General features: G+C 37.7%; 1 protein-coding gene across 1 annotated transcript in view; it reads left to right on the forward strand.

Annotated features, from left to right (window-relative positions):
* Positions 1–24,987, forward strand: part of GUCY1A1 (guanylate cyclase 1 soluble subunit alpha 1) — a 127,190-nt gene that overhangs the window by 43,066 nt on the left and 59,137 nt on the right. The window contains exon 5 of the mRNA XM_053703766.1: positions 925–1,410. Within this exon, the coding sequence (XP_053559741.1) occupies positions 925–1,410 (486 nt within the window). The remainder of the gene's footprint in view (positions 1–924; positions 1,411–24,987) is intronic.

The raw sequence follows: 24,987 nt of genomic DNA on the forward strand, positions 1-24,987 counted from the left end.
TCAGTATTTTTTATTAAATATAATAATATATTCAAGAACATATCTGTAAAAATCAAACTAGACCTATGCCTAGGGCAGCAATGCATATTACTTATATTTATGAAGTGGTAAATATAATTTTATTTAAAAATAGTATGTGATTATTATTAAAAATATGTATTATAAATAATAAGTGTATCTATATTTTTCTTGAGAGGTGATCACAGGTAAGGAGCATAGATGTTAAATGTAAATTCTATAGCATAAGGCGAGTTACCTTAGCAACTAATTGATTTTCAAGAAATCCGACTTCAGATGGAAGCATTAACACAACGACTGCACGCAAGGCGCAAAATATTTAAATGGAAACCTGGTACTAAAATGGAGCCATAATTTACTTTTAGCTGTCGGCCATTTCGGTAGCTTACGGCTCCATTTTTAATGACTCAATGGAAGCGAGCCCTAAGTTTATTATATGCTTATTTAAAAAAACAAACAAAAAAACACCAGTATAATAGTTTAACAATAGTTAAAACTATTTAGTAAGCCAAGAAGAAAAGATAAGAATAAAACAGTTTAGTGTTGAGGAGTCTTATTGTTGCATTATCTTTAATTAATTGCTCAAGTAAATATATAAACAACATTTAAAAGATGTTAAATGTATTTAATGACTAAAAAATACAGCATTCTAATTTCCATTGATTTTTTTTCATTAATTATTTTTAACAAATTTACATATATTACTGATTAAATGAGGAATGAAATCTGGTCTGCGTTCTCTTTTAATTTGATCATCTAAAAGGTCAACTTCAATAAAGTTGTTTACCAGGATAAGTAAGACAAACCATTGCAATTTCACAATTTGTAAAGGCTGATAAGTGCTGTTGTTGTTACTAGGACACTGTTTAATGTAAAGTCTAACAGCACCTCATTTTGTTTTTACAGGCAATGAGCCTAAAGGGGCAAATGATCTATGTTTTTGAATCCAGTGCCATTTTGTTCTTGGGATCACCATGTGTAGATAGATTAGAAGACTTCACAGGACGTGGGCTCTACCTCTCAGACATTCCAATCCACAATGCCCTGAGGGATGTTGTTCTGATTGGAGAACAAGCCAGAGCACAGGATGGATTAAAGAAGAGGTTAGGGAAGATTAAATCTACCCTTGAACATGCTCACCAAGCGCTGGAAGAGGAAAAAAAGAAGACTGTTGATCTCTTATGCTCAATTTTTCCAGGTGAAGTTGCTCAGCAGCTCTGGCAGGGGCAGACAGTGCAAGCAAAGAAATTTCAGAACGTGACAATGCTTTTTTCAGACATAGTGGGATTTACAGCAATCTGCTCTCACTGTTCGCCAATGCAAGTTATCACCATGCTCAATGAACTTTATACGCTGTTCGATTTTCAGTGTGGGGAGTTAGATGTCTACAAGGTAAGATGTTTTTATTTTGTATACTATATGTGTGAGGTGAAAGTTTGAAGTGACAAATATAGGTTGCAATTTCAAAGTAGAGTTTAACCTTTACAGATCCAAAAAAAATAAAAATAATGCCAAGCCTACTCTTTCAACACAAACAGTTAAAAACATAGATTCTGTTTTTAGCCAACATATATCTACAACAAGAAAAAATGTGTAATGGTACTTGTACGCCAGCAAATTAAATTTGCCCTATGTATAATCATAAATTAGCACTGTGAATAGGATTTTTATTAACTATTTTTTCATGTCCCCCCCAAAGTATAATTAGGATTACTAAATGCCAATCATACATTTTAGGATCATTTAATGTCATTCATAAATGTATTAATAATGGTGAACCAATAATAACCTGCAATCAACAATAATAAAACAATTAAAATAGCAAATCATTGGGTAGCGATTAGCAAACGTTTACTGGGTCAAAATAATGTAACAAGTGTGGTACTACAATTAGCAAACCAATTCCCAATAAAACATAATACACCAATAATTAACATACTTATAAACTTGGATTATGCAAAGAAAAATAGGGAGAAACCATTGTAATAATTGTATAAAGTCTACCAAACAAAACAATAAATACACCAGTGTCTGTGTAAAGCATTTTAAAGATCAAAAGTGTAATTGGACATTAACCAACAATTGGCTTAGTGGAAATGTTTCTGTTATATAAGTGTCTAGCATTTTCAGATGTACTAGTAAAAATATACCACTGTATAAAACAATTAAAATACATTTGGATAACTTTTATACCAAGTAAAATGTATTATTCTGTTTAGAGAAGCACTGTCACAATAGTTTCTCGGCCCTTAAAGAACATTATTATAAATTATTATATATTATGCAATATTCAGCCATATAATAGGGAACAAAGTAAATATGTAAATGTCTACATGTCATATTGCATTACTTGTCCAATGTATTGGAATTAAAATGTATAGTTATGTATAAAGTAATGTATCATTGATAGGAATGAAGCATTTTCTCAGCTTATGTTAAACCCATCTAGGATAGGCGTAATTATAATGTTGTTTATTTATTTTTTATTATTATTATTTTGTTTTTATTTTTTTATTTTGGAGTAATTATAATGTAAGGAATCATAAGAAGAATGATTATAATTTTCTTGTAAACCATAAATATGTTATAATGCAATATGGCGCTATTGTTCCCTTTTCAGAATATATACCAAAATTAAAATTACGTCCTAATGCTATAGTTAGTTTCTTTGTCTGCAAAATAAAATTACAAAGATTGTTCACTCCCTTTATATTCATAGAGCAAACATTCTGGGTATTATCGATAAAAGACAACATTCATAACTTTAAACCACAGCCAGCATGGAGTTCCTATCTCATTATCCCTTAGAAACAACTGGCCAAACCACTAGTAGTAAAATTATAAATGTGTGTAATCCTTGTTTTGCATGATACATGCATATATGCCTGTGTATATAAATATATATATATATATATATATATATATATATATATATATACACTGTATGGCCAAAAATGTTTGCATTTACAGTAAAAAAAACACAACTTTTTATTTTGTTTATTTTTTTTTGCTAATGAAGAATAAATTGTCACACTTAATAGAGGAGCCAACTACGAATAAAGCTATATTGGATTTAGTGGTATCCAACAATACAGATATAATATTAAACATAGAAGTCAAAGAACATTTGGGGAACAGTGATCATAACATGGTCACATTTGAAATCTCTTTTCATAAGCAGTGTCTTAAAGGTTTAACTAAGACTTTTAATTTTAAGATAGAAAAATTCAATGAGTTAAGGAAATCATTAAATAACTGGGACTAAGTATTCTCTAATAAAAATACAGAGGATAAATGAATAACATTTAAAAATGTGTTAAATAAATATACATATCAACATATACCATATGGCTATAAAAATTAATATAAAAAATCCAAGCCAACATGGCTGAATAAAATTGTGTTAAGAGAAATTAGGAATAAACGTAGGGCATTTAAATTATTCAAAGAAAATAGTACAGACTCAACATACCAAATTTATAAGGTATGTAACAAAGCATGCAAAAAGGCAATCAGATTATCCAAAACTGAAAATGAAAGATTAATTGCAAAGGATTCTAAGTCTAACCCTAAAAGGTTCTTTAGTACATAAATAGCAAAAAATCTAAAAAGGACAATATAGCTAAATTAAAATGCCTGGAGGATAACATGATTAACAGTGCCAGGGGGAAGGCTGAGGTACTAAACCAGTTCTTTTCTGCAGTTTAAACAAGAGAGGAATGAATGGAGGATACTTTGGAACAAACTAGAACATGCCAGCCCATACTGTTAACTGGGTTATGTCTAGAGGATATCAGGAAAAAACTGGATAATAATATCAGGAAAAAACTGGATAATATTAAGGTAAATAAAACTCCAGGCCCAGATGGAATACACCCAAGGGTGTTGCAGGAATTTAGCACTGTTATAGACAAATCTCTACTCTTATTTTTTAAAGATTCATTATCCTCAGGCATAGTACACTAGGATTGGCGTACAGCTGATGTGGCGCCACTCTTCAAAAAGGGAAGCAGGGATGATCCAGGAAGCTATAGCTCAGTTAGTCTGACATCAATAGTGGGGAAGATATTTGAAGGTATTATAAGGGATTATATTAATGTGCATATTCGTGTAAATAAGATTATGAGTTTAAATCAGCATGGTTTTTTTTTTTTTTTAATTTTTTTATTGAGGTTGTGGAAAAAGCAATACAACTTATGCATGGTGATAAACCAAAAATAACACAGATATAATACATCACAATAAAACGGTTTCCATATAGAAAAGCAAGATTCACATTGGAAGGAATACTAGGCTGAAAATTGGAACCTCATTTTCATTATTACACATACAGTAGGTGCTTTATATGGTCCAATAGATAGAGTAGATTAACGAGTTGTATTTCAAGCAACATCAACAATTGTCGTTTTCGATTAAATAATGTAGTATGAAGTGTAAATATGGTAAAATATCTAAGGTGCGGTATGTACAAGATAAACCGCGTAGTATATAGGGAGGTATGTTATAGGGGGGTGATGGCGATGGTGGGGGGGGGGGAGTGGGAATTTGAATGTAATAAGTGGACTTATATCAAATAAGATGTGCACAATAATAGCCATACATATAATGGCTATGATGAGGACACTGAATTAAGAGAAACAATGTGATAGAGCGCTGCATCTTGGCAAGGAGTATATTATTTTGCAATAAAACAGGACTTTACGTCTGTGGGGAGGACTAGTTAGGCATAAATGGAAGCTATATTCCACATACTAAAACCTAGGAATTCCCTATGGAACCAATAGGAAGAGCCATATAGTACTCGTAATAATTATAAAGGTGAGACGTTGTGCAACTAGATATGAATGCAGGGCCAGCCTGCGCTAGAGGGTGGGACAACCTAAGGTAACTGGGATCAGAGCATAGAAAAGGCTTTAGGTAACAGTATGATTCAAGCACTCCTAGATATATTCTCAAGTATAAGTAATCTTAAAATCATCTGAGTTTGTCAAGATCATACACCAATTGTTGATATAATATAGGAAACAAAACTACAATCTTAGTACACAATAAAGAGCTGGAACATTGCTTATGTGCTACAGGCAGTATTATATTGCAAAGCTATATCCAAAACTATTCTGTGAGACTGTTTGGTAAATATAACATCCCGCCGCCCCGGCCGCTGGCGGCAAGAAGTCACACACACATATTGCACCCAAGCACAATGAGTATATATACAGTATGAGAGCTTGTAAATTTGGGAAAACTATACAGTGAATTATTGGAATTCTGATAATCTCACGAGGAGTGCAAACAATAAGGAGCCTATAGATATGATATAACACAATATATAAACATTATCATCATCCCAGAAAACAATCTAGTTAGCATATATAAAACATAGTTGAACGAGTCAACAGGAAACTTTGATAATTAAGATGCCTATTCAAGCTGCAATCAAAAGGTGTAACCTTAGCATATTAATTTGAGTAGTCCCAATTTCTATAATACGAGAGTTCTGCTTATGAGGTGAATAGAAGGATGCAGGCCAACAGTAACTTGTGTCCATCCTAGGAGCAATAGTAACTGAGCAAAGTGAGCTTCTGGTAGGGAGCAGATATGATATAGTAAAAACCAAGAGTGATACAGCCTACTATGCGTCCAATAAATATGTTCAGGGCCAAACAATAACTTAGCTAGTAAATATTATAACAGAGTATAGCATTTCAATAGAATATAGTAGTGGCTAAGACACATAAACAAACTGCTAGGTATTATGTTCATGTCCAAATGTGATAGCCACACAGATCTCTAAACAAGCAGAGAGTCTGGGAACATAACAGTGTTTGGTGTATGCACTAACAAATAGGATATATAAAATGACTAATCTAAAGTGAAGCAGGGTAGCAAGTCCAAAAATGGTCTGTCGTGATACATGAAAAATTCTATTGTATATATCTGTAAGGAAATGCCAGTTTTCTCATAAAAAAAGGATATGGGTAGTGGGTGAATAAATCACAAAAATCAGCATGGTTATATGAGAAATTGAACATGTCAAACTAATCTAATTAGATTCTACGAGGAAGTAAGTAAAAATATAGATAAAGGGGCGGCGCCCGGACCTGAAGGAGAGGATAACACGCGCCTAGGCCTCAGCAACACTAGAGCTGGACCCCATCCAGCGAGACACTACATGGCAAACCAACGGCCGCAGGTGCCCGACAACGACCCCACACGCCAAAACCAACCGCAGCTCTCAGGGCACGATTCACACACCGCGACGGCGAGGTAAGAAGGAGTGCACCACAGGCCTCAAGCAGCACCGGCCTCAATCACCCACAGCTCTGCCACATAGCCATCCACCACGGTTCAGGGGAGTGCAGAGACTAGGCACCCCGAAAGATTAACGGAGCCCTCATTAAGGAGGGGGCAAACTCTGACAGACACTGACTCAAGGGGCATACCTATAAGGCATATAGCGGTCACTGCGCAATACACACACTGTGCACCCCCTGGGGATTCACCCCTATCTCTGCCGCCACCATCAGACTACCGGTTCACATGCCCTTAGGGGGAAAAAAAAAAATACAGACATCAGAGCTTGTGCACTTACACAGTCCCCTTAAGGCAGCAACTATACTCAAGAGACTCTTAAGCTACACAGGGCAAAAAGACGGACCACAGGGTTGTAATTCTTTGCAGGACACAGGAGTCAAGGCCCAAACGCTAGCCTAAACCCCTTTATGCCATAAACTTTCTCTCTGGCTCCTACATAAACGGCCAGCCATTATACGCCCCAGCCTTCATCACCCTGCATGAAAAGCAGAACATAGGGCAGCAATCCCTTACAGAGAGCAGGGAGGACAAGCTCAAATAACATCACAAACACCCTTATTTTATTAATCTTATTACTGGCTCACCACATCACTAAAAGAACAACTGTCCTCTATCCACACCAGCCCCCACCATATCCCATCAGCATGCCGGGGAAAAAAACAACCAAACTGGACAATATACCACAACCCAGGACCATGCAGCAGTTTTTAAGACAATCTGATCTCACACCAAAGCGTACACAGCAATCCTCAGAAAACAATGTGCCTGCAACTAGCTCACAGCCCAGTGCCCAGACCGAGAGCCCAAATCATGATACTATGCAGCCAATCACCAGAGAAGACCTTAAAACTTTATGTTCTAAAGAAGATTTCAAAGAAATGCTATCTGAAGTAAAGGGCTGGTATGGTGACCTTAAAAGGGACTTATCAAGGGTGACGCAGAGAGTCACTAACCTAGAAGAGAATAATAATACTACCAGTAATGATATCAACCATATGTCCCGCCTTCTCTACGATCAGGAAGAAACCATACACAATTTACTAGAGAAGGTTGAGGACCTAGACAACAGGGGCAGGAGGAATAATCTGAGAGTTCGAGGAATTCCCGAATCCATACTCCCAGGAGCCCTGGAGGGCTGTCTACAGGCCCTGTTCCGCACGTTAAAAGGAGACGAGAATGCCCCTGAGGTTATTATTGAAAGAGCACACAGGGCCCTTAGGGCCAAGCCTCCTCCTAAAGCACCCCCCAGGGATGTTATTCTGAAATTGCTGCACTTCAAGGACAAGGAGGACATTCTAAAACATTCACGGCAGAAACAGGAAATTACACATGCAGGCTGCCGCATCCAGATTTTCACAGACTTAAGCCCCACGACACTCCAGAAAAGGAGGGAACTTAACCATATAACTACAGTGCATAGCCAATATGCTTACCGGTGGGGGTTCCCGGTCAGCATCATTGCCAATAATGGCAACACCACAGCCATCTACAAAGCTCAAGATGATTTACCTCAGTTTTGTGAGGCCTTACAGATACGCATCCAGACAGAGGACCAGATGAAGGATAGCTCTATACCGGGACCCCCCCCCCCCCCGGGAGCCGAGGGCGATCTGCATCTACATTTAACACTGAAAGGGGCTTTCACAAACACCCTTCATTAGTGACTGTCGCTGATGATGTGGAGGAACCACATCAACACTTGGACTGCTCGCCCCCACGGCCTAGGCCAGGGGTCAGTTCCTGAATCAAGGCTACAGGTCGTATATAATACAATGTTATCTGTTGAATTATCTTTTCTAATGCTGGGTTTGTTGACGGGGATATTACCCTAATTTGTTAGTTACTTATCTTGTTAGTTAACTGTTAATATTGATTGCTGTTTTTATAGCTCTGCAGAGTAATATCATTTTATACAACTTCAACCTCCATAGCGAGATTGTACTGTTATTATACCGTGTTTGTCTGCATCCTCATCCTTCCTACCTCCCACCCTCCTTAATCCCCCCCCCTTTTTTCTTTCCCTACTCCCTCTCCCTGTATCCCACCTTCTACCTACCACTGTACATAGGACAGAGGAGTCCTAGACACCACACATACCACAGACCGACAGAAGGAGAGGACCCCACAGACCCGACAGTTGCTGCCCGGCCTCCAGCGCGCTCGCACACTCACAAACAAACTAAGCACAGTCACAGTAGTCTGGTGCTGCCTGGCCGGACCTTTTATACCCCCAAAACATGCAGCCGCGCCCCATTAAATTCATGTCCATTAATGCCAAGGGGCTTAATAGCCCTGAAAAGCGGTCGATCGCTTTCACACAGTTACACAAAGCAGGAGGGGACATTATTTGTATCCAAGAGACTCACTTCAAAAAAGGGAGGGAGCCTAGGTATATTGCCCACAGGTACAACACCTTTTATCTAGCATCAGGCCGCTCAAAGAAAGGCGGGGTAGGCATCTTCGTCAAAAACTCGATACCTTTTCAACCAACCAAAGTTTTTAAAGACACTAACGGCTCCTACCTCTTAGTGGTGGGAATCCTGTTTAACTCCTACATCACCATAGCCAATGCCTATCTGCCAAACCAAGGCCAACATATCGTGCTCAAACAGCTGACACAGCTGATCTTGGAGCACACGAGAGGTGTACTGCTTCTAGCGGGCGATTTTAATCTACCTCTAGAACCTCACCTTGACACCTCATCAGGGAAAACCACCACACCACACAGAGTAATCAGAAATGTAAATTCACAACTCCGCTCACTAAAATTACATGACATATGGAGATCTCTACATCCAAACACGCGGGACTACACCTTCTTTTCATACCCACACCACGTCTACACCAGAATTGACTACCTCATAACAGACCAACTAGGCCTCTCGCTGATTGACGACACCAATATACTACCAATTACCTGGTCAGACCATGCCCCTGTACAATGCACACTAAACTGGCCGGATGTACCTGTAAAACCCTACATCTGGAGACTTGACGACCATATGTTAGACAACCCCCTACACAAACTGACCATTGACACCACACTACGGCATTACTTCAACGAAAATCCACTAGATGCTCTGCCCACCCCCACGACATGGGAGGCACACAAATGTGTAGCAAGGGGGGAATTCATTAGACTCAAAGCCACAGAAATCAAACAAAACAGACAATTCCTTTACTCTTCTTTATCACAGATTAGATATTGAGAGTCTGAATTAAAGAAGAACACATTCTCCACCACAATACTAAAGTTCCTGACCACGGTCAAGACCGAACTGAATAACCATCTTATCAAAGAATATCAGAGAAAGGCATCAATGCTACAACAAAAATATTTTGAGATGAACGACAAAATAGGCCCCTCACTAGCCAAATCGCTGAAACGCAAGCAATTGAACACGCACATTCACTCCCTAAAGGACGCTCTAGGGCACACACAGAAAGATAGCGTAAAAATAGCTGAGACATTCCGACGGTATTATGAAGCATTGTACAACATCACCAACAAAAGCTCACAGCCACACATTGACAACTATCTTAGGGACATCCAGCTACCTACACTCTCCCAAGAAAACTCAGAACACTTAGACAGACCGATAACAGCTGACGAAATTAAGTTAGCCATCAAGAGTATGCCAAATGGAAAGAGCCCAGGGCCTGATGGTTTGGGGGTAAAATATTACAAAGACTTTATCCATCACCTACTAACACCCCTAACACACTTGTTCAACTCACCGCTGACAGAGGGGGGTTTCACTGATCAGATGCTAGAGGCTAATATCACCGTTCTACCTAAACAGGGCAAAACTCCAGACAGGCCAGAGAACTTCCGCCCGATCTCACTCCTCAATGTAGACATAAAGATCTATGCCAAGGTATTAGCCAACAGAATCAATAAGATCCTACCTACGCTGATACACCCTGATCAGGTGGGATTCGTGCCCAGCAGAGAGGCACGCGACAACACGCTGAAAGTGTTACAGCTTGTTTCGCACGCACAGCATCAGAACCGGCCTCTCATACTGGTCTCAACAGACGCCGAAAAGGCTTTTGACCGGGTGCATTGGCCTTTTCTGAAAGCGGTACTAATCAAAATGAAGTTTAGCGAAACTTTTGTCAGACAAATATTCACTCTCTATGAAAACCCCTCGGCCAGAGTAAGGGTCAATGGCCTACTGTCAGATAGATTCCACATAAGAAATGGGACCAGGCAGGGCTGCCCGCTCTCACCGATTCTTTTTGCTATTTCAATAGAGGCCTTGGCACAGAAAATTAGAGAGGACCCTCAGATTTCGGGTATCAAAGTCAAATCGAGTACACACAAATTGGCATTATATGCTGACGACGTCCTCCTCACACTCTCTGACATAGAGACTTCTCTCCCCAGAGTCTTAAACACCTTTAGTGAATATGGCCAATTCTCTAACTTCCACCTCAATGTAGCTAAATCTGAGATATTGAACATTACTTACGACACGGAAGATCTGACCACAGCACTGGACACATGCCCCTTGAGATTACAACAAGATAAGCTTAAATATCTAGGGATATACATTTCCCCAGACGCCCAGATAGTTTTCCAAGAAAACTACAAAAACCTGGAAACCGCACTGACAGCGGATCTATCCAGATGGAAAAACAAATCTATTTCCTGGCTAGGGCGTATAAATGTTGTCAAGATGAACGTGCTACCCAGACTACTCTACATTCTCCAAACGACACCGATTCCCCTCCCAAGGAATTACCTGCAAAAAATCCAAAACTTAATTGAACAATACATCTGGGGAGGGGTCAGACCAAGGGTAGCCAGGAAAACTTTATATTTGCCCAGAGACAGGAGGGGCCTAGGGGTCCCAAACATACTAGCATACAAACAGGCAATCACGCTGGGCAGACTACTGGACTGGTGCTCTAACGACCCTAACAAAGAATGGGTGCGACTGGACTGTGACATCTTAAACACCAATAACGCAGGCTTAGTTGCCTGGTTACTAGAAAAGGATAGGCCCATAGTCACAACAATGTACCCCTTGCTGACAGACTTCTTATCTACATGGGACAAGATAATAAATACTACATCTCACTTAACAACTAGATACTCCCCATTAACCCCTATCTATCAGAATGCTGCCCTGCCCTGGAACTTACTTGAGGGTAGCACCACTATGGACACACCCTTGAAATATTATGTTTTCAGGTCCCTAACCGACGGACATAGGCTCAAAACATTATCAGACATCTCTGAGGTACAACCTCACCTGACCCTGACCTGGTACTCACACATGCGGATGACCCACTACCTTGCGACACATAAACACAGACCCTGCTTAACTAGAAAACCTACCACTTTTGAGACACTATGCCTAAAAATACACCGACGGCTCACGCAGTCTCTCTGCTTTACAAATTGCTACTATTAGACGACAACCAGACACTTCCTTCCTACACGAAGATGTGGGAAAGAGAATGGCAAACCGAGATAAGCTATGAGGATTGGCAAACTGCTTTCTTAATGACCAAATCAGCCTCAATTTCTATGAGAGTGCAGGAATCTAGCTTCAAATGTATAGCAAGGTGGTACCTCACGCCCAGCAGGCTGCAGAAGATCTACAAACAGGCCTCAGGCAAATGTTGGAGAGACTGCGGGGCAGTTGGCACTCCAACACACATATGGTGGGACTGCCCTAAGCTTGATGAGTATTGGGTCAAAGTCTTCAATCATATAGAACTTGTCCTGGGGAAACCCCTGCAGAACAGCCCAAACACTTTGCTATACCTTTCATTGCCCAAACTACCCTGCAAAGCAAACAGGGCCCTATTGCTGGTCATGCTCAATGGAGCCAAACTACTGATCCCAAAGCACTGGAAATCCAGCACCACACTGTCCTTTCAGGAATGGCGAGCACAAGTAGACACACTGCTACATCTAGAGAGATACCATCACCTCCGACAGGGGACTGTAGACACACACGAGATGATGCTGGAGAGCTGGGCAGCACATAAATGACGGACAGAGTAAGACAGGACAGACTGCACCCTAGCCCCCTAACTCCCTCTCCCCCCCCTACCCCGCCCCTCCACACCGCCTCCGTCCCACCCTCCCTCGTCACCTCCATCTGCCCTCCACAGGACACACGCAAGTGAGCCTTAAACAACACCAAACAGTGGGAACACAACACAAAGCTGACTTGGCCTGCACAAACCTCTCTAACCGGCCCAATGAAGACAGTTCCCCCCCTACCTCTTCTTACCTCCTACCCTCTGGTGACCCTAGCACATGCTTGCATAACTTGGTGGGAATGGATATTGAGCACCAGGGACACAGCACTAATGGACTCTTGGACTTTCATCACTTAAGTGCTCTTTGAACTGTGTTCTAATCCCTTGGTAATCACAGACCACCTGTCATTGAACTGATTAATAATCCTGCAAGCTTGGGGGCAACAGCGCTAATACTATATAATTCTTATTTTTTAGTATCTTTCTGTTACATTTCACAAAGCTACATTTGAACAACTTTGTATTTACATTTACTTTGGAACAATTGGAAAGCTTGTAAACATTTGAATTTTCTTTAATAAAGCTCTTTTGAAAACAAAAATATAGATAAAGGTAAATCAGTTGATGTGATATACTTAGATTTTGCAAAGGCGTTTGATACAGTGCCACATGAGAGAGTAATGCACAAAATTAAGGGGTTGGGAATAGCTGAAAATGTTAGCTCATGGATAAATAACTAGATAAAAGATAGGGAGCAACGTGTAGTAGTGAATGGATCATACTCAGATTGGATACAGGTAATCAGTGGAGTCCCCAAGGGATCAGTACTGGGCCCTGTTCTTTTTAATATTTTAATATTTTTTAATATCTTTATTAATGACTTCGAGCAAGGATTAAATAATGACATATCTATTTTTGCAGATGATACTAAGTTAAGTAAGGTAATTAGGTCAGAGCAGGATAAACTTTCGTTACAAAGGGATCTGCAAAAATTAGAAGTATGGGCAGGTAAATGGAAAATGAGATTTAATACGGGAAAAATGCAAGGTTCTACATTTTGGAAGTAAAAAAAGCAGGCAATGTATTATTTAAATGGAACAAGACTTAGCCAAACAGAGGAGGAATGGGATTTGGGAGTAGTAATAGATAACAAGCTAAAGATGGCTTCAAGGCTAATAAGATACTAGCATGTATTAAAATAGGCATTGATTCAAGGGAGAAAAGCATAATTCTGTCACTATATAAATCCCTGGTAAGACCTCACCTTGAGTATGGAGTGCAGTTCTGGGGACCGATCGCAAAAAAAGATATTGCAGAGCTAGAAAAAGTTCAGAGAAGGGCCACAAAGCTAATAAGGATGGATAATTTAAGCTATGAGGAGAGGCTGGCCAAACTGGGTTTGTTTTCTCTAGAAAAAAGGCACTTGAGAGGTGACATGATTACTTTATATAAATATATTCAAGGCCCATATACAGAGATGGCAGAAGCTCTGTTTATTCCAAGAATATTGTTTGTGTCAAGAGGTCACAAGTTAAAATTGGAGGAAAGGAGATTTAATCTCCTGCAACTGAAACGTTTTTCGCTGTAAGAGCAATAACATTGTGGAACTCATTACCAAAGGAGGTAGTGAATGCCAATACCGTAGATACATTTAAACATTGTTTCTGGCTAGAACAAAATTCATGGATATGATTGCTTGTATTAAATTGGTCACCTTTTAGTGGGATTAATTTAAACTCAACTGTAGCTTTTTTTGCAAGTATATTAGATTTGTATAGGTTGAACTCGATGGACTTCTGTCTTTTTCAACCTCATCTACTATGTTACTATGTTAAATGTCCTATTTATAGTTTTAAAGTGTATGTTGTCAGAAAAGGTTTTCTTTTAATAAACAGTGCTCCTGACAATTCTCTATAAAGACCATGAATATATTTAGGTAACGGTATCATATAATCTCTAAAGTCCCTACAAACTAAATCCTCCTCAAAGCTAAAAACCTCCATACCCCATTAATTTTGCAGCCCTTCCTCCAAAAAAGATTATTCTTTGTAAAAACTGGTCCCAGAATCTGTACTCCAGGTGAAGTCTTACTAGGAATTTATATAAGGGCAGAATTATTCTTTCTTCTCTTTCATTCCTAGCCCATTTTGTACATGCTAATATAATATTGTATTGGCCTTAGTAGCTGCAGCCTGGCATTGAGTGCTACTTTTTAGTTTATCTACTAGTACCCCTAATTCATTTTGCATCTGTTTTGCTATGTCTTGTCCCATTAAAGTAAATTCCGGCATGCTTATATGCTTCTAAAATGTAAAATCTTACATTTATCATATTAGATCTAAAATGCTATTTTTTCCGGCCCATTCTTCCTGCTTTCCCGAATCCCCTTGCAGAGCAATTTTATCCTGCTGTGACATGTTGGCATTACACAAGCTAGTATCGTCTGCAAATATATAGATTTTACTCTCAAATTCTTCTTTTGTCATTTATAAAATTATTTACTTGATGAGATGTTTTATAAAAAAAGTAATTAGGTTGACTGAAGTGAGCTATGAAAAGTCAAGTATAAGTTGAGGTTTTTATTGAATTTTATTGTTTTACTATGAAACTAAGGCCCAGATTTATCAAAGATCGGGTAGACAGGGGCATACATCTTCACCCCTGTCCGCCTGGCATCGCATCTAGTGGACAGGAATACGCTGCCCGCATTTAACATTGCACACTGTTCATGCTCAGCCATTCGTGAGCGAGTAGGGGCTGTCAGTCTCCTTGGTTGGAAAAGTGTGTGTGTGTGTGTGTGGGGGGGGGGTTGAGATAGGCCATTTAACATTTGGCATAATAGGTAAAAAAAGCAGTGGTCTGATGACCCTGCAGCCGATGGCGCTCTGAAGCTGATATCGTAGCTTCATAAATGGAGGCCTAAGATTCAAAACTCAGGATTGGAAAACCCAAAAATTAAATTACATGAAAATGGGTCAAAATATATAACAAAAGTATATTGCAATTTCTTTTGGACCACCCACAATTAAACTTTTAAAAATGTCAGCGTGATTTATTTTTATTTAATTGAGAATTTGAGAACAATTTACAAAATTAAAACCTTTCAAAATGTTTGTGTTATCAAAGCTTTTGATTTATGTGACTGCCATTGATATTACTTGCATTGGTGTGCTCAAAATCTTAACATATCAGCTGTTTTAGTTGTTTTAATGTGACACAGATCTGAACTCTGTTTTCACAAAACTGTTTTGTGTAGAGTAGGGATGGGCGAATGTTTCGCAACATTCGAAAAACGGCACGAATTTTAACACATTCGTTCGTTCGAATCGAATTTCGAATGTTTACATAACATTCTAACATTCGATTTTCGAATACTCGGTTTCGAATTTTACGATTACATTCGAAAATATTCTAATTCGAAAAATTCGAATTTAGATTGTAATAGTATTTCTAATGCTTTTTCTTTAAATGTAATATTCGAATTATGCAATATTCAAATTCGAAAAATTCGAATTTAGATTGTAATAGTATTTCTAATGCTTTTTCTTTAAATGTAATATTCGAATTATGCAATACGTGTATTCGAATTCGAAAAATTCGAATTTAGATTGTAATAGTATTTCTAATGCTTTTTCTTTAAATGTAATATTCGAATTATGCAATATTCGAATTCGAAAAATTCGAATTTAGATTGTAATAGTATTTCTAATGCTTTTTCTTTAAATGTAATATTCGAATTATGCAATATTCGAATTCGAAAAATTCGAATTTAGATTGTAATAGTATTTCTAATGCTTTTTCTTTAAATGTAATATTCTAATTATGCAATATTCGAATTCGAAAAATTCGAATTTAGATTGTAATAGTATTTCTAATGCTTTTTCTTTAAATGTAATATTCAAATTATGCAATATTCGAATTCAAAAAATTCGAATTTAGATTGTAATAGTATTTCTAATGCTTTTTCTTTAAATGTATTATTCGAATTATGCAATACGTGTATTCGAATTAAAAAAATTCGAATTTAGATTGTAATAGTATTTCTAATGCTTTTTCTTTAAATGTAATATTCGAATTATGCAATACGTGTATTCGAATTCGAAAAATTCGAATTTAGATTGTAATAGCATTTCTAATGCTTTTAAATGTAATATTCGAATTATGCAATATTCGAATTCGAAAAATTCGAATTTATATTCGAATTCGAAAAATTCGAATTTATATTCGAATTCGAAAAATTCGAATTTCAAATGTAGACATTCGATATAATTATAAACATTCGAATTTGAAAGTGACATTCGAAAACTGTAAATAACATTCGATTTTCGAATTTTTAAGAATATTCGTTCTTATCGACATTCGAATTTAGAATTCGAATTTCGGTAATAACATTCGTTCTACATTCGAAATTCGAAAATTTGCACATTCGCCCATCCCTAGTGTAGAGCTTGTCAAAAATTATATGGATCGTTGCTCTAAACTAGTATTATGAGGTTGGAATTTGCTGTGGGTTTTTTGTAATCTTTTTTTATTTAAATCTACTTAAAGGGACAGCCTACACCAGAATTGTTATTGTTTTAAAAGATAGATAATCCATTTAGTACCCATTCCCGAGTTTTGCATAACCAACAAAGTTATATTAATAAACGTTTTACCTCTGTGATTATCTAGTATCTAAGCCTCTGCAAACTGCCCCCTTATTTCAGTTCTTTTGACAGACTTGCATTTTAGCCAATCAGTGCTGACTCCAAGTTAACGCCACATGCATGAGCACCATTCTCTATATGACACACATGCACTAATACCCTCTATTGGTGACAAACTGTCAAAATGCATTCAGATAAGAGGCGGCCTTCAAGGTCTAAGAAATTAGCATATGAATCTCCTAGGTTTAGCTTTCAACTAAGAATACCATGAGAACAAAGCAAAATTGGTGATAAAAGTTAATTTTAAAGTTGTTTAAAATTACATGTCCTATATGAATCATAAAAGTTTATTTTGGACTAGACTGTCCCTTTAAGTATTGCTAGATGCAAGCAGTTATGCCAGATGTCCTCCATAAAAATTATGGATAGCCAGTAGGTGGCAGAGGGCATTGTTTATGTCAGAGTAGATCTATCTCCCTGTCCCTGCAGTTACTTTACCACATCTGACCTCAGAGCTAACTCCAACATCTCTATCAGCCGCACATGATTTGCTCAGCAGTCCCTATCAGCCATGTACCAAGTACCCACATCAGACCACAGAACTGACCTCTGGCCCTTCTGCCATTTTGTCAGCCTCAGCCGCATGCCCAAATTAGATCCAAACTGTCTTTGCTGGGGGAGGTGAGTACACTACTGGATTTGTCTCCCTGTCTGCACCAGTTCTTGGGGCTCAATCTTTTGTACCACTCTTAGAAGGTTCCCTCTTATTTTCTGTGTTTTCTCATAATATCATCACTATTAGAAATCTCCTTGATACATGCAGAAGATTGTCTACTTAGCTATGTACTATTACACCAACACACCTTTTTTTGCTTTTCACCTTTAAATTGTCGATTTTTTTAAGATTATTGTCTTAAAAATATGTTTTCATCTTGCAATTTCTGTGTAATAAAAAAAACTGTATAGCAGCTCTTTCAAAATTAAATGGATGGTAAATTTAAAATGAAACTTATATGGCATTTTAAACTTTCCAATATGCTTCTATTATCATTTTTTTTTAGTTCTGTTGGTATCCTTTATTACACCTAGATTACGAGTTTTGCATTATGAATCAAATAGCAGCATTGTGGCCCATAATGCATCATTTTCCCTAATGCAGTCATTCGAATTAGCCAATAGAATGAGAGCTGCTTAAATCCTATTGGCTGATTTGAACAGTCAATAGGATTTAAGCAGCCCTAATTCCTATTGGCTAATTCAAAATTTTCAGCCAATAGGAATGCAAGGGATGCCATCTTGAATCACATCCCTTGCATTGAAGATTCAGTGTATGGTGGCTACCGTATGAAGAAGATGTTCCGCGCCGGATGGCTTCAGGATGGACACGCTCCGCGCCTCCGGGATCAAGATAGAAGATGCCCCCTGGATGAAGATTGAAAAGGTCGCCTGGATGAAGACTTCTCGCCGATTGGATCAGGACTTCTCTGTCGGGATGAAGATTGAAGAGGCTGCCTGGATACAGACTTCTCGCTGCCTGGATCAGGACTTTAACTCCGGGATGAAGATCGTTCAAGCAGGACTTCAAAAACTGTAAGTGGATCGTCAGGGGGTTAGTGTTAGGCTTTTTAAGGTTTTTTTTGGTGTTTTTTTTTAGTTTAGGGTCTGGACAGTAAAAGAGCTAAATGCCCTTTTAAGGACAATGCCCATACAAATGCCCGTTTGAGGGCAATGGGTAGCTTAGGTTTTTTAGATAGGTTTTTTTTTTATTTTGTGGGTTTGGGGGGTGGGGTTTGTAATGTTAGTGGGTATTTGTATTTTTATTTCATAAACAGAGCTGATTTCTTTAGGGAAATGCCCTACAAAATACCCTTTTAAGGGCCATTGGTCATTTATTCTAGATTAGGTTTTTATTTTGGGGTGTTTTTTATGGGTATTAGAATAATAATATTTTTTTATCTTTTTTTTAGCAAAAGAGCTGTTTAACTTAGGGCAATGCCCTACAAAAGGCCCTTTTAAGGGCCCCCCAAAAGGCCCTTTTAAGGGCCCTTGGTAGTTTGGGGGGTGGGGGTTTGTATAGTGTTAGGGGGTGTTTGTATTTTTTTTTTGGAGCAAAAGAGCTGTTTAACTCAGGGAAATACCTTACAAAAGGCCCTTTTAAGGCCCCCCAAAAGGCCCTTTTAAGGGCCCTTGGTAGTTTGGGGGGTGGGGGTTTGTATAGTGTTAAGGGGGTTTGTATTATTTTTCTGGAGCAAAAGAGCTGTTTATCTTAGGGAAATGCCTTACAGAAGGCCCTTTTAAGGCCCCCCCAAAAGGCCCTTTTAAGGGCCCTTGGTAGTTTGGGGGGTGGGGGTTTGTATAGTGTTAGGGGGTGTTTGTATTTTTTTTTGGAGCAAAAGAGCTGTTTAACTCAGGGAAATACCTTACAAAAGGCCCTTTTAAGGCCACCCAAAAGGCCCTTTTAAGGGCCCTTGGTAGTTTGGGGGGTGGGGGTTTGTATAGTGTTAGGGGGTGTTTGTATTTTTTTTTTTGAGCAAAAGAGCTGTTTAACTCAGGGCAATACCCTACAAAAGGCCCTTTTAAGGGCCCCCCAAAAGGCCCTTTTAAGGTCCCTTGGTAGTTTATTCTAGATTAGGTTTTTTATTCTGGGTAGAGTTTTTTTTTTTAAAAGGGTATTAGAATAGGAATAATCTTTATTTTTTTGGATAATTTCTTTTTTTTTTTGTAATGGTAGGTTTTTATATTTTTTGTAATGATAGGTCTTTTTATTTTTTGTAATGTTAGGTTTTAGTGTAAGGCTGGTTAGGTTTTATTTCACAGGTAAGCTTGTATTTATTTTAGCTAGGTAGTTAGTAAATAGTTAATAACTATTTACTAACTAGTCTACCTAGTTAAAATAAATACAAATTTACATGCGAAATAAAAATAAAACCTAAGCTAGCTACAATATAATTATTAGTTATATTGTAGCTTGCTTTTGTTTTATTTTACAGGTAAGTATTTCGTTTTAAATAGAAATTATTTAGTTAATAATTGTAAATTTAATTTACATCTAATTTCATTATGTTAAAATTAGGGGGTGTTAGGGTTAGGGTTATGTTAGGGTTAGGTTTAGGGGTTAATATAGTTTAATTTAGGTTGTTGCGATGTGGGGGCTGGTGGTTTAGGGGTTAATAGGTTTATTTAGTTAATAATTGTAAGTGTAATTTAGCTCTATTTTAATTATGTTAAAGTTAGGGAGTGTTATGGTTAGGGTTACGTTAGGGTTAGGTTTAGAGGTTAATATAGTTTAATTTAGGATGTTGCAATGTGGAGGCTAGCAGTTTAGGGGTTAATAATTTTATTTAGTAAATAATTGTAAGTTTAATTTAGCTCTATTTTAATTATGTTAAAGTTAGGGGTGTTAGGGTTATGTTAGGGTTAGGGGTTAATAGTTTAATTTAGGTTATTGCGATGTGGGGGGCTGTCGGTTTAGGGGTTAATAGGTTTATTTAGTGGTAGGGATGTGGGAGGCCAGAGTTTTAGGGGTTAATAGCTTTATTTAGTTGCAGTGATGTCGGGGAGCGGCAGAATAGGGGTTAATAGATTTATTATAGTGTGGGCAATGTTGGGGTGCGGCAGAATAGGGGTTAATAACTTTAGTATAGTGGCAGCAATATTGGGAGTGGCAGATTAGTGGTCAATACCTTTATTTAGGTGGCGGCGATATCGGGAGTGGCAGATTAGGGGTTAATAACTGTAGGCAGGCGTCAGCGATGTCAGTGGCAGCAGATTAGGGGTGTTTAGATGTAGGGTTTATTTTTAGGGTGTTAGGTTTAAACTATATATTTTTTTTCCCCATAGACATCAATGGGGCAGCGTTACAGAGCTTTTGTTTCTGCGATCGCAGGGGGTAGACTTTTTTTTGCCGGCTCTCCCCATTGACGTCTATGGGGAAAGCGTGCACAAGCACATCAAAACACCGCTTGTTTTTGGTGCGGTATGGAGCTAAAAATCTCCATATCGCCCGCGTAAGCCGGGTTTTTTTAAACTTGTGATGTTATTATTATACCAAGAGAACAAAGCAAATTTGATAATAGAAGTAAATTAGTTGTTTAAATTACGAGTCATGAACATTTAATTTTGACTTTACTGTCCCTTTTCTAGCAAAGCTCTAGCTGCACTGCAGCCCTAAAGTTATATAAAAAAGTAAAAAAGGACATAAAATTAATAGAAGTAAATCCACAGGTAAGATAGCCTCAACATTTTTAACTTAAAGGGACACTCAAGTCAAAAATAAACTTTCATTATTCAGATAGAGCATGCAATTTTAAAAAACTTTCCAATTTTTTTCCATTAACAAAATGTGCACCGTCTTTTAATATTTAAACTTTTTGAGTCACCAGCTCCTACTGTGCATGTGCAAGAATTCACAGAATAAGTGTGTATGCATTTGTGATTGGCTGATGGCTGTCACATGGTACGTGCAAGCATTTGTGATTGGCTGTCACATGGTACAGGGGGAGTGGAAATAGACATATTTTAAAATTGTCAGAAAAAAAATCTACTACTCATTTGAAGTGCAGACTAAGTGCTATTGCATTGTCTTCTTATATTGCATTTGTTGATTATGCAAATCTACTGTTTTGACTGGTCCATTAAACCCATGATCTCAGCAAAAGGCTTGATTAGAATCTTCAGATTACTGTAGGGGAACATGTATTAGAGGTCATATTACAATGAGCAACCGAGGGTGCCCCACAACTTTACTCTATAGCTGAGGAAAAAGCAAGCACTGCGCAACTATGGATGACAACTAGCTCTGAGGGGATACATGGTAAGATGAGCATACTGCATGATAAATAGCTAATGAAAGGTAGCGGGGTTCAATGATATATATCAAACTACAGTGCAATCTTCCTAAGTGTTAAATATACCTCATGTTAGACTTCACCAGGTGTCTAACAGGGATACCGAGGTATGTTTGGTGGATATGAATTTAGCATCAATCTATGACAGCTCTACTTGCGTAGACTGTAAATGACAATGCTGGTTTTTGCTCAATAAAAAGTAATATAATTATTTATAATATAAAGACCTTGACGTTTGAGTTTGGCAGTTAAAGTGCAAAAGGTGTAGAAGGAGAAATATATCAGTAATTGTAAACATGTGAATGAGGTAAGGGATTTGGGGAGAACAGCGCTTGCAATGCAAGGAGCTGAACCAGAGGCGCACAGCTGTGTTGGTAAAAGGGAGGAGCTGCTGGAGTGAACAGGTGTATGTGTGTAGAAATTACCCTCTAATGTCTGCACACAGGTGGAGGAATGAAAGAAAAAGATTCAGTAGACTGCACAGCGCTGATCCCTAATCTAGTGAGATATAAAATATAACCTATGCAGATTGTAAAGAAAATAATACACCTATTTCTTGGTGAATGAACTAATTCATATGAAGAGGATATGTCTAAAGGATAAACTATGTATATAAATAATAGTCCTCCAATATACCGGCGTTTTCACTAATACACAGTATCAGATACAAAATGGTTAAACAGCCCCAATTGGTGTATAGTCTAAAAAATGAGGTCAGTAATAAGGTACGTGTAGCCCTTACGTCCAGAAGAATAATTGGTAAATAAGAATTAATATATATACATACACACTGACGACCTCTAACCAAATATATGTATATGTATATCAACATGTATAACATAAACTCTAATGGAGTAAATATAGTGCTCAATGTTCATTAACAGAATTTCATCCGCACAGTCTGTAACGTCTTCAAATATAGGGATATTCAAGCGTGAATGTTTCGGGGACCCTCCTAGTAAAATATCCTTAACCGGTCTCACAGTTCACTTACTTCTGTAACCTCAATCATATGAGGTAAGTGGTGGGTGCTCGGAGAAGCCCGGTATGGGAGTGATTTCCTCAAATTCAATGGAGTCCTTCTTCTGTCATCAGCGTCGGTCAGCGTTTCTCTGCTTCCTCACAGTCACACAGTTGGTTCACCTTCCCTTTTCACTGCAAATTGCAATTGCCATAGCTTGCATAAAATGTGCGTCACCTCTCCAAATCTTACTTTTTAATGCCAATTGCAATTGCCACAGCTTGCACAACAGTAAATAAAATGTGCGTCACCTCTCCAAATCTGATTTCTAATGTCTACAAACTCAAACTGCAAGTAGACAGCACACAATGTCTGCAATAACAATCACAGAAAGCTTTGACAGCATTATAGTGCAGAATATGAAAAATGTTGCAGCATGCAGCTCTGTTTATGCTAAATACACCTTTGCAGCCTAACTATTACTTTTGGTCTTAGGAAAAATCTTTTTCATCTATGAATATTTATGGAAATATTTTTATACTTGTTCAGAAATGCTCACTAATTCAGTATCAATATCATTTACTTTTTACACAGTGGCATTTTTGTTACTGAAATATTTATAATGGATCTCTGATTATACAGTATTCTAAGTGACAAACTATATTTTGACAAAAGTATTCATTATTTTCTGCTTTTTTAAAATCTGTTTTAAACCCTGCTGAAGCAAAAATAATTGTTTTATGGTCTTTCTGCTGACTAAAACTGAATTGGTTTCACTCTGGGTTTTTACTTAGTAGACTGCAGGTGCCTTTTATTTCTAGGAAATATCATTTTTTGATACCCAATAAGGTTGTTTTATACAGAAAATTGGTGTTTAGTAGGTATTTATACTTGTGCTGGGAACTATAAGCTTTGACACAAAATACATCACCAGACGTAAACCACAAGTTCTAGGGTAAGAAAGGGATATACTGTATATAAGTGTTCCAATATGTTAGACCATTTTATGATTGCGTTATTGCTTATTTGCTAAATAGAGATGTGTAATAATTTGTTATTCAGCAATGGCATTCCTTATTGAAATAAATCTTGAATATGGCTGTGGGCGCACTGCATTGGGTAATTTTGATGCCAGATTTATTTGTATAAAGGTGCAACACATAAATATCTGTGCAAACCCAGATCTTAATGTGTAATACACTTTTACACTAATGAATACAGCACTAAAAAGGTATTAAGGGTTAGATTACAACTTACTGCAACCCCACTACCTGAAAAAGTTGGGACAGTAGGGAAAATGCAAAAAAAAAAGAAAAAAAAGAGTAATTTAAAAATTCAGTTCACCCTGTACTATATTGAAAACACATTCACCTAGAATACGAGTCTTGCGTTAGCCTTAAAAAGCAGCGTTGAGAGGTCCCAACGCTTCTTTTTAACGCCTGCTGGTATTACGAGTCTTGCAGGTACAGGTGTACCGCTCACTTTTTTGGTCAGATTCGAAAATACAGCAAATCCACTTACGTCAATTGCGTATCCTATATTTTCAATGGGACTTGCATAGCGCCGGTATTACGAGTCTGCAAAAAAGTGAGCGGTACAGCCTCTCCTGTCAAGACTGATACCGCATTTAAAAGTCAGTAGTTAATAGTTTTATGGACTAACTCCGAAGTATAAAACTCTTAACTAAAGTGCTAAAAAGTACACTAACACCCATAAACTACCTATTAACCCCTAAACCGATGCCCCCCCCCACATCGCAAACACTAAAAAAATATTTTTAACCCTAATCTGCCGAACAAGACATCGTCGCCACTATAAAAAATATATTAACCCCTAAACCGCCGCCCTCTCGCATCGCAAACACTAGTTAAATTTTATTAATCCCTAATCTGCCATCTTTAACATCGCCAAAACCTACCTACATTTATTAACCCCTAATCTGCAGCCCCCAACGTCGCCACAACTATATTAAATGTATTAACCCTTAAATCTAAGTCTAACCCTAACCCTAACACCCCCCTAACTTAAATATAATTTAAATAAATAAATATAATTTAAATAAATCTAAATAAAATTACTATCATTCAATAAGTACTAAATAGATAAGGGGTAGTGTAGTAACATTCCACCTACACAAACCCTACTGGGTCGCTTGTATATTTCTGGTACTAAATATATCAAAATCGAAGTTAAGTTG

The sequence above is a fragment of the Bombina bombina genome, chromosome 2, assembly GCF_027579735.1.
Source record: "Bombina bombina isolate aBomBom1 chromosome 2, aBomBom1.pri, whole genome shotgun sequence".
In the NCBI taxonomy this organism is placed as follows: Eukaryota; Metazoa; Chordata; class Amphibia; order Anura; family Bombinatoridae; genus Bombina; species Bombina bombina.